The 11,607-nt window shown below is 40.3% G+C and overlaps 1 protein-coding gene across 4 annotated transcripts in view; it reads right to left on the bottom strand.

The window, feature by feature from the left end:
* SREK1 (splicing regulatory glutamic acid and lysine rich protein 1) overlaps positions 1 to 11,607 on the bottom strand; it is a 33,789-nt gene that overhangs the window by 2,469 nt on the left and 19,713 nt on the right. For 3 of the 4 annotated variants that reach the window (XM_061619490.1, XM_061619504.1, XM_061619514.1), the window contains 5 exons: positions 9,865 to 9,973; positions 7,873 to 7,992; positions 6,690 to 7,316; positions 5,737 to 5,832; positions 980 to 1,118 (listed from right to left, as the gene is read on the bottom strand). In XM_061619490.1, coding sequence (XP_061475474.1) covers positions 980 to 1,118; positions 5,737 to 5,832; positions 6,690 to 7,316; positions 7,873 to 7,992; positions 9,865 to 9,973 — 1,091 coding nt within the window. Of the gene's footprint in view, positions 1 to 95; positions 168 to 979; positions 1,119 to 5,736; positions 5,833 to 6,689; positions 7,317 to 7,872; positions 7,993 to 9,864; positions 9,974 to 11,607 lie in introns of all 4 variants that reach the window. The other variant, XM_061619497.1, reaches the window with a different exon arrangement.

Raw genomic sequence — 11,607 nt, 5'->3', positions numbered from 1 at the left:
AACCAGGATCAAAAAGGTTCTCTTCAGTTTTCCTCTTCAACACCAGGAACAAGTCAAGAAAGCAGAGTGAAGTAACTACCTAGTTGCACCCTTACCTGCTTCTTCGAGATCACCTGCCATTAAACCTTATGATGTGGCACCACCATCAGCCCCATGACAGCAGGCGTCTACCATTCAAAACAAAAACAAAATTCTACTGCGCGTGCCCAAAGTAGCTCTTCATATCCCACCTCAAAAATCCAAGTTAAAAAAAAAGGAAAAGAAAGAACTATTTAGATCACCTATCGATCCTCCTAAGCATCTGCACAAAGAGGTCTTATTCAAGGAGTCCTGTAGATTTCCCTAGTCATGAGTTCCACAGGAAGGGGGTTACTACTGAGAATATCCCAGGGCCAGTACTTCACCTGAGCGCTTGCAATTCAAGTATAACGGGACACTATTAAAAAGCAGTGTGTTTACGTATTGTGGATCAAATACTTGCAATATTTGATCCACAGTGGCTCAGTCACATCTGCAAGTTCTCACTTGGTAACACATGTAGCTATACCACTTCCAAAGTGTCAGCAGTATCCTTAGCAAAATAACTCATTTCTGCACAGCACCAGAAACAGATGGGGTTCTTCTGCTTACGTTGTCCCACCTGCTATACTTCCTGCAAATTTTCCAAGCTGATTCCAGATCCAGACGGACAGGAGGCAGGCAGCAATAACATTGGAAGACAACAGGATAGGCCAATACAACTGATCTTGTTGCCTCTACCTTGAAATGCCACCTTGAATATTCTCCTTATCATCTAAGCTTTAGAAATAAAGTACACCAAGATGAACTATCTATTAATACATAGCTGCCTTGTATTCTCCACAACAAAGGAGCTTTATCAAATTGAAAGTATTCAGTCTGAATGAGGTATCCAAACAATCAATGACAGGCACTCTGTTCCACAGTTATTTCTTGCTTTCTCACTCATTCAGTGGCTTACCTTCAAAGTTGTGGTTTTATCAGATTTCTCTTTAACATCTTTGTCTTTGCTACTCTTTTTCTTGGAGGTAGATCGCTCCCTTTCTCTTCTATCATTACTCAAATCTCTCTCCTTTTCTGTCTTTTTGTCTTTCTTGTTTCTGTTTTGAAAATAAGAATTAGTTAATTGCAATTAAAATAGTAATATATGGCCTGTACACATCCCCCTGCATGCATTTGCTGTAAATGCTGAACATGCCACCGGGGGGGGGGGGGGAGAGAGAGAGAGAGACGGACAGTAACATGGTCTGACAATCTCACTTTCTCATCTTACAGTGTGAAGAAGTTGGCCAAGAGACATGAGCCTGAGCTTGTCTCTCAAGCCTGGTGCAATAGAGATGGAGAGATGATCCCTGCCTTGTCTCTAGCTCCAAACTTTATTGTTATTATTTATTTATTAATGTATATCCCTCCCTTCCTCCCAAAATAGCGCAGAATGGCAAATATTAAAAAATGTAGCAAAAAGGGGAAAAAAACTAAAAACAGTTTAAAACATTCAAAAAACACAATTACAATTTTAAAAATTCTAAAACACAGCTTAAAAACAGTCTTTCCTCAGCGATCTTCAGGTTGCCAGGAATAGTCCTCTTCAGCCATCAAATGCCTGGATAAACAGGAATGATTTCAAATTCCTCCTGAAAATTAATAGTGATGGAGAAAGAGGCACCTCACTGGGGAGGACATTCCACAAATGGGAAGCCACCACTGAAAAGGCCCTGTCACGGGTCAAAATCAACCAGGCAATGCTCAGTGGCAGCCGGTCATTGGTTTCATGATGCTTTATAATGGTCAGGGCCGGCACCAGGCATGACTGGGCCCTTAGGCAACAGCCTGCCCTGGGCCCGTGGCACCGCACCACCTACCTCTGTCCTGCCCAGAGTGAGAATCATGAAACAGAGGCGAGACTGGAATTACTTCCTGTTTTATTAGAGTAACATTGAAGGCAAGGCATCTCATAGATTTCGCTAACTAGCTCACTGTAATCCCTAACTAAACTACTCAGGCTTACTCTGTAGCATGTTAAGGGGAGTTGACTCAGCACCCTCATCGGGGGTGCGTGCTTAAGTAGCAAAGGTTTTTGCCCATAATCTCTGACTCCTGCGCAGGACCTCCCTCTGGCCAAGCCTCTTTTCTCAGTGGCGCACACGAGGTGACAGAGGGCGCACACACGTCTGCTCATCGGACAGTCTAGACTCCTCAGGTGCCGGCTCCATTGAAGGGGAGGAGACGTTTCTGGCAGGGAAGCGCCTGAAGGGCCAGACAAGGAATCCTGGGGGGGTGGAGTTGGCGCATGCGCGAGGTCTTGCTCCAACGGCTCTTCTGGGGTCTCCACGTGAGTGGGCGAATTTCCCGTGGGAATCAGAGAGTAGTTGGTCATGTCTCCTCCCCCCAGATCTTCAGGAGCATCCTCCACATATGACATATCTCCCATCTGCAGAGCTGGGGGTGTGCCCTTGAACAGCTCCCCTCCAGAGTCACTCTGTGCCAGGAAGGGGCCCTGGGGCTCCCCCACCTCCTGATCCAGGCCCCCCTGGGGTTCGACAACTTCTCCCATTGCCTCACGTGAATGCTGGGTGTGCTGCATGCGCACACCTGCCATCAACAAAGATGGTGGCAGGGGTGTTAGCCTCTTAGGGAAGCCTCTGCCACCATCTTGGTTGATGGCAAGGATGCACACACAGCATTCACAGAAACGGGAGAGGTAGATGGGGCTTGCATGTTAGCTTATTGAGGCCTGTACAGTCTGTATAGGGGGGTGCCTGGGAGCTCCCTCTCTGCAATCTGCAGCAGGGTCAGGAGTCGACGCTGCTGCAGATCACCAAACGGGAGCACTACCCTCCCATTGGCAAAGGCCCAACCTGGCCACCCTCCGGTGCCGGCCCTGATAATGGTGAAGGCACTTTTTCAGATACTTGGGTCCCAAGCCATTTAGGGTTTTATATGCTAGCACTAACACCCTGAATTGGGCTTGGTAGCTCACTGGCAACCAGTGCAGCACTTTCAGGACCAGTGAGACACAGTCCCATGAAACCTCCCCATGGACTGAAGCCTGCTATTTGTTTTTGTTTTGTACTTGCTGGTTAAAGCAGAGAAACAAAATAAGCTGGAGAAGGCTGGGAATGAGCTTACTCCTAGTAGTCTTAGCCATGGATCAGGAAGTGCCCAATTCAAATCTTGCTTCTGCCTTAAGACTCAGTAGCTGGCCGACTTCCGGGAAGGGTGACTTCGCTTGTGCCTGCTTTTGAGACGGGCTCCCGCCTCAAAAGAAGCTTATTCAGATATAAATCAGTCAGAACATTTTTTTTTTGACTGATGAAATTTCTCCCGGGCAGGGAGAAACGTAGAGATCAACCTCAAAAGCCTGTTTTTGTTGGGAGGACTGGATTTCATTAATTTATGAGAAAAGGTCCAGCCAACAATGCCGGACGGACTTCCAAACTTTTGCTCTATCTGTTTAATGCGATACGTTTATCTTTTCTTCAAAGAGAAAACCGACTAACAGGCAAGCACCCTTCTTTCTATTATTTTTCTTACTTGGTTTAAATTGTTGCAGCAAAAGGAGATTTGTCAGATTGATCGGCTTTGAAGTACTTCTGGGTGAGCTATAACTCTTCTCTGTTATTCACGAAATTAACAGCTTATCTCTGTTTTTGTTGCAAAAAGCTGTCCTGGAAGTGCATTCTAAAGATATAAACAGAAGAGGGATTTCTATTCCGAGGAATGTTATATTGTCTGGGACTATTCTCTTTTTGGTCTATTTTATTTCGACGAATCTGCTTCTTCACGACGCCACTAACTGTTTTGATGCTGGGAACTAAATTTGTTTTGTATTCTTGAACATAGAGAGATAAGGCAGGCTGCTCTGTTTATACTGTGATGTCATCAAGCCTGGAATATTAACGCAATTGTTGCTGAAATAAGAAGTGGTTCTTCTTTACTTCTGTTTTGCTTTGTTTTCGTGGTTTTAAAAATGGCAATCAAGAAAGTGGCTGAGAATCTGGAAGTAATTATGTTTCAGAAAATAATGGATGAGATTGAGATAACGAAACAAACCCTGCGACAGGGCAGTAAGGAGCTGAAAATTGAACTGAGCAAAATGACGCAGGAACTTAAAGAAATAGGGGATCCTGTGAGAGAGGAGAATGAGATCAGAGATGAGAAAAGAAAAAATAAAGGGAAGATACAAGCCCTGGAGATTGGAACAAATGTGGAATTGGAAAAAGATCTGGAGTTTATGGATATTAGAAATAAAATTTACTGTTTGGAATTTAACGTTATCTCTGAAAAAATTAATGAAGATATTAGAGATAAAGTTATCAATGGCTTGGATAATCTTCTGGACTGGAATGACGTGATGGAGTTTGATATAGTGAAAATCTATGGAATTAACTGCAGCCATGTGACAATGGAAAAACTCTCAAGAGATGAGCCAGTGCATTTTGTAAAAAAGAAGAACAGAGATATGACTTTACAACAGTACTTCAGCAACTTATTCAGAATGGATGGCAAGAAAATATTTGGGATAGAGGAAATTCCCATCAGACTCTTATTATATGACTATGGATATGACAGCAAGATTATTATGGAATACTGATAATGGAAGATTGGACACTGAAATTACTGGACTTAACAGGACTATTGAAGATGGAAGATGAAATTAATAGGGATAATGGAATAATGGCTATTGAAATTATTGGACCTAACAGATTTTGATGAGATGGATTAATCGAAATGTTTATTTGGAGAAAAATTGATAGATATATTTCTTAAAGAATTGAAACCTCTCTTTGACTTTTTGTGGAAAGAATAAAGTAATGTTTATGAGATTTGATGATTAATTAAGATAACTACTGGAGGAAAGTGATTTTATAATATAATTTAAGAGACAGGATTGTTATATATTGTAGACCTATAACTGATTTGATCTGTGACAAATGGGAAGTCAATATTTTATTTTTTGTTTAATCATTTTTGTTTTGTTTTGTTTTTTGTCTTTGAATGTTTTATGATTTTGTTTTGTATGTTTTATGAAAATTTGAATAAAAATTATTGTAAAAAAAAAAAAAAAAAAGACTCAGTAGCTGGCCTTAGGCAACCTTTCCTCTCGCATCCTCGGTCCCCCAGTTGCAATACTGGGATAATAATAATATTGCTACCTTACAGAATTACAACAGGATAATATATGTAAAAAAAGTGAGAACATGCAAGAGTGCAAAACAAATGCAAATATCTAGAAGGATGAACTGTTATTTTGAAAACTACCTGGTGCTTTCTGAGGAGTAGAATACAGTTTCTTCAACATACTAAGTTATCCTAAAGTAATTTGCCACTGGCACAATGTCAAAAATGCACCCATAGTTCAGCTCATGCCCATCTTAAAATTCACATCCCCTCCTTTCTTTATTATTTAAGTTATTTTTAAATTTTATGAACCACACTTCAATATAAATATTTCCAGGATTGCTTGTAAAGAGCAGAGTAACATCAAAAGGGCACCAGATAAAATCAGCATACAACAGCTCAATACAAATTAGAAGGCCTGGAAAATAAAAAGGAAGCAAAATGCAGTTTGGCAATTTCTCATGAACTTTTGATTGACACCTGAAAATTTAATTTTCATATCCTCTCTACTCAGACTAGTAAAACTGAGTGATATGTACGCTGGGGAAAACCTGTATATTGTAGGACCTGGTGTGATAGCTCTATATATACACTTACCTCCTTGGAGATGGAGATCGGGAAGATTTCCTTTTTGCAACTTTAGATGATCTGGGAGACTTTGAGGGACTTCGGCTCTTCCTCTTCCGTCTGTCCCTGTAGGATTCATACATTAAATATTGGCATTGGCAATCACAATTCGCAAGTGGGATCTACAACAAAATGTTGCAGTGTGGAAAGTTCCTGCTCACCATTCTAGTGAGTCAGCCATGCCTGCCTCCACAATCCTCCATTCCATTTCCCCTTCCACCTGGTTTCTCTCCCCCCTCCCCCCGCCCAAACAGTGAATCAGTGTTCTTTGGCCACTGGGCACACCCAGTCCACATTGCACCTTTTCAAGTATTAAATTAAGCTACTAAATAGGAAGAACTTTTAATCATGGCAACTGCTGCCTTATGAACATGTGTGATTTTCAACAGGCCACTCCTGTGTAGAGGCATTTTGTGTGAAGTAGTACCTACTGTGTTTTCTGCTATTTCTATGATGGATTGTTTTTTGAAGGTCCGGTATGTCCCTGAAATAACTGTGGGGGTTGCTGTGATATATGCAACCAAGCCTTTGTAGGGGCAGATCACTCGCCCTGGTTCACACAAATGGTCCCTTTAGACTCCCCAGGCAATACCACATGGGCATGTCATTAGAGAAACGGCTCAACAGCTTGCCAGGGCCTCTCCTTTGCCACATGTATAAGGTTGGCAAGAACACCAGAGTTCTACCCATCTTTCTCTAATCACCTAAATATCAAGCTTTTCACTGCCTGGTCATTATCAGAAAAGGCTGATTTATTATCTGAAATCAAACAATTCTTAAAGACCAGCTATTTATCTCCATGCAATTCTAATGAAATAAGATTGTACACTGCTTTGAATAAGTTTTCTAAATAGAAAATGGTAATTTTCAAAAATAGAAGCAATAAATCTAAGAAACGTGACAAAATTAGAAAAACAGGAAACCTGCTGGAACTCCGTGATCTTCTTGAGGAACTGTAGCTTCTGGGGGGCGTCCTGGATCTCTTCTCCTTCTTCCTTTTTTCATCTCTCTCTTTCTCTCTTTCTCGTTCCCGATCCTTCTCTCTGTCTTTTGCTTTCTCTCCTTCCTTGTCTTTAACTTTTGGCTTCTCGGCTTCCTTCCCTTTTTCTCTTTCACTGCTTTTCTCCCCCTCTTTTTCTTTCTCGTGGTCTTTCTCCTTGACGTCACCCTTGTCATCCTTCTCCTCGCCTCCCTCCTTCTCTGTCTCCCTCTCTTTTCTCTTTCCCCCCACTTTGTCCAAATCCTCTGCCTTGTCTTTTTCTGTGTCTGAGCCTTTCTCCACGTCTCTTTCTTTTTCCTTCTCCTTGTCTTTTTCCTTTTCTCGAGCTCTCTCTCGGTCTTTGTCCTTTTCTTTTGCTCGATCTTTGTCTCTATCCTTGGTCTTCTCCTTGTCCCTCTCCCTCTCCCTGCCCCTTTCCTTCTCCCTGCCCCTGTCTTTGTCCTTGTCTCGATCCTTCTCTTTTTCCTTCTCTTTTTCCTTCTCTCTGTCTCTCTCTCTACTAATTTTTTCTTTCTCTCTGATCCTCTCTTTGCTTTCCTTCCTCTTCTCCCTGTAAAAAGAAAACATTTATTCATTTAACACATGCAGAAATCATTACAACAGAACTAAGCACTAACGTCTGCTAAAGAGCTTCTTATAACCCTCAAGCACGCCTCTTCAGAGGAGGCTACAGCAGAAACGGAGGACAGAGAGATGGCAAAACAGCATCTGCTGGCAAATAGTAGAGGGTGCTAAGTCTAGTAAAGGAAGCACAACATCCACTGAACCTGTTTTATTTGCTTTTATGTTTTTATACTGTGTTATTGATTTTAGGCTTCATTTTGTTTTCATGGATATTGTTTTATATTGTACATAGCATACACCGCTTCAGAGATTTAAAAAATATTCAGTGGTTTAGAAATGCTTTTAATTAAGTAATTTTTTTAAAAAGGCTAACTGTCCTCACATCATGGGGAGAGTCACTTGTTACACTGAAGGAGTCAAAATGTATGTAGGTTATAAGAACCACAATTCTACAGTGAAATTGTAGCCCTAAAATGACTTTTTCAGTCATTAAAGGCTTCACAATAGCTATAAAAGAAATAGCATAATCATTTGAATCTTACCGAGAAGGTGAACGACTTCTTGACCTCAGCCTCTCTTTAGATTTCGAGCGCTTTTTGGGTGGAGTTCTGGATCTGCGTCTGTCCTTCTGGCTAGAGTGTGATCTGTCACGGGATCTACTCCTATAGCATGTAACAGCAAAAGACAAATTCTACAGATTACGTTGTTTCACCAAGTCTATTTATAAACCATCTCTTATAAATTTTAACCTGCAGTTTTCTGCACAGACTATTTTTCTATTTTTTAAATGCAGCTTAGGGAATATAATTCAAAATAAGTTTCCGAGCAAAAAGCAACTGAAAAAGATTTTTTTGAGAAAGCCAGCAAAATTAATAAAAATCATAAGCTTATCAACATGGATGCAAGCATTCCATGATGAAGCCCCTTCCCCCCAATTTTTTTTTTGAGGGGGAAGAATCTTGTGACATTTGCTTCCATGCATATAAACCTTTATATTTTGTATCACATTACAAGTCTTTGTATGGAAGATTGCAACATATATTCCTTCACGATTTGGGATAGGGGGACATTTTGGTGTCAAGATTCATTCAAATGGCCCATATATTGAAGGAAGGTCATTAAAAGATAAAAAAATCTATTTATTATTATTTATTTATTACATTTATACTCCGCGTTTCTTTTCATGATAGAAACCCAAGACGGCTTACATATGGTTCCCAAGTGGTCTCCCATCCAGGCACTAGCCAGACCTGACCCTGCTTAGCTTCAGCAGGTAGCTAGACTCATGTGCCTTCAGACCATAGCCTGGGACCTAGAATAAATACCTGGGATCTAGAATAAATACCTGGGATAAATACTGCTTAATGAATGTAAGCTCCTTGACCTTTCTAATAAATCATCATCATCACACTATACAATGCACCACATATGCTGCTGTTCATGATCCAAGTGAGCAAAGCAGCAGTTCTGTGATCTAAGGGAGATTATTGTATACTAAAAAAATCTCTCCGAGATACAAAATCATCTTTGTGGTGCAAAATGATTATGTATCAGAAAATATTAATGAATACCTCTGCAAAACAATCTCACTTGTTCAGATTCCTGCCCTATGTCATTCTTTACTGCAATAACCCTTTGATGCAACAGGACCTCAGGTGCATGTTAGAGATCTGGAATGGAGCTAATCAAGTTCCCACAAATCAAATTTGTCTTTTATATATTATCAGACATTTATATCCCGCCTTTCTCCCATCATGAAACCTAAGGCAGCACATATGTGGTTTTTAGGGCACTGAAAACCCCCAGGTTGCAGGATTAAAAACACCTCTTTTCCTTCACGGAGATGAGGGCAGAAAAGAGAGGTGGTTTTGCTCCCACATGCTGGGCTTTTGCAGAAAGCACAAGTTACTTCTTGCTGCCTTTCACAAAAATTTAACAAGAAACTAACAAAACACCTTCCCTCCCCCAGCTCCATGGGAGAATAGAGATAGCATTTTCCTGCCCATTAGATTTTTGCAAGAGACAATGGCATGGGTACTTCCTCTGCACAAGTCGCAGGACTCAAAATATGGTACAAATGTGTCTCTGCGTTGCGATCCATGTGGGTGCTTCTGAAGTTTTTTTTTGGGGGGGGGAATCTTGAGTATCATGAGTTTTTAGGTAACTGAGGTAGACCCCAAATCAATCTAACAATCTCAATCTACAAAACAAACGTGCTGTTTCCTCTTAATTTCAGCCTCACAGTAGACAATTAAGCATACAATTAAGACCCTCAGACTGAGGTAGTGTTGAATACTAATTCTCAAGACACATTGAATTGTTTTTACATTTGGTGAATATCCATTTTGCAACACTGTCTGAAACGGTTTTTCTATGGTATGAGAAAGAATGAAACTAAGTTCAAAAGAATTCAAAATTCTCATTTCATTCATCTACCAAGTGTACGTAAATACCTACGCCAAATTTCCTTAAGAAACACAGAATGGACAGATCAACTTATTGCTTTCAGAGATGTTTACACATGAGAATTTTACCTGCGTTTTGAGTGTGATCTTTTCCTTCGAGATTTTGAACTAGATCTGGATTCTGAACGTGAATGGGAGCGCGACCGACCACCTTTTCTTTCACTGCTCTTTCCAGACTCTGAGAGAAAAAACGACTTTGCAGTGTAAGCTCAGAATATTTAAAGATCCCAGCTAACAATCTGGCACAAGTGGAATGTACCACATATATTGCAAGGGGCCTACTCTCTGCACATCTTCCTTCTTTGCAAAAATCCTTCAGAAACATCCAAGAAAGTCATTGCATATATTCGTTGAGTGCAGCCATCCTGCAGCAGTACACATAAACCAGATAATTATAAACAGCTAGCTAAATAAGGAATGGGATTTATGTTGCCGCCACAATGCACAAGATTAAAACACGTTTGGTAAAACCAGCAAGAAACACACAAATTCCGATATAGCAATTTGAAAAGCTATGCAGAAATGCACAAACTTAGCACTGTATTTTATTGTCAAAGCACTATTACAGTTAAGGAGTTTATGCCTGCAACTTGAGAAGGCTAGGTAATCAGAATACCTATAAAGGGAAGCAACAATTCAAAAACTGAGAAAACCTAGCCCCCCTTAGAATGCATTTCACAAACAGTTTCAGTAATATATGCTTTGTATAAAAAAAATGACATGAAGTAGTAGTAGACTGGGAAGAGCTGAAACAATCAACCAAAGTTAGATAGATATATTTAAGCTCAGTTGTTTTCAAATCTGCTCAATTAGAGGAACTCTAGCCAGCCGGATCAAGAAAGAGTATCAACCAGATGCTCACCTTAAGCAGTGACACACATTTCTGAATTGGGGAGTTTTAAAAAATTAACACACACTTTTTAAAAACAGAAACTCTAATACATCTGATTCAGAAGTGCCAGTTACTTTGTGAAGTAGCTAATACAACTGCATGCAGTTCAGTGCTATTTGTTTCTCTTTAAACAATTAAAATATTACAATAAAAATAATAATTAGCAAGCTAACTATTATATACTTTTCTAATGAAAACTTTTACAATAGCTAGCTCTTGCCAGTGAGACCTCTTTTGAAAGTGCTATCACAGAATATTCAGGGTTACTCTCTATAAACTAGGATTGCAAGTTACAGTTTGTTGAAATGGATATGTTACATCTGAACCAGATCTGTTTCCATCTCTCACCTTCACAGAAGATACTAGAATGTGATCAGTCACTTAGACAGTTTCAGAAGTGAGCTCACAAACACAAAGTGAGCTCGCTATAATATGGTTTTCTAATGAGATTAGATATCACATGAAACTGTGATTTAACAAACTAGGAAGTCTTCTCTGAAGCTGTGGGGGCAAGGGAAGAGAGAACACTTGAGCTTCCAGCTCATTCCCACTGTAACAAATCACGGTTTGTCAGACCACAAATGTTGTATTTGAACACAGAGAAAAAGGTTGGAAAGCTGAATGGGATGATGTCACTGAGAAAAGGTGAGGAGGAAGATGAACACAGTAGGAAGTGAGATAAAAGGAAACGACTGAAGAAGAAATAGAAGCCTGGGGGAAAGAAGGGCAGAGGAGGAGGAGGAAATCCATGATAGGAGAGACCAAGAGAAAGGAGCAAAGGGGAAAAAGTCCCATTCCATTTCTTTAATGGCTATTCAAAAGGACTCCCTTCAGCACTTTGACAATAGAAAGCAGTGCTACCTAGTGCGTGAACAGTTCTATCTTGACTATGTAAAGTACTAAAACCACTCAGTGACTAA

The sequence above is a fragment of the Rhineura floridana genome, chromosome 1 (assembly GCF_030035675.1).
Source record: "Rhineura floridana isolate rRhiFlo1 chromosome 1, rRhiFlo1.hap2, whole genome shotgun sequence".
Lineage (NCBI taxonomy): Eukaryota > Metazoa > Chordata > Lepidosauria > Squamata > Rhineuridae > Rhineura > Rhineura floridana.
This window is presented reverse-complemented; position numbering and strand designations above follow the sequence as displayed.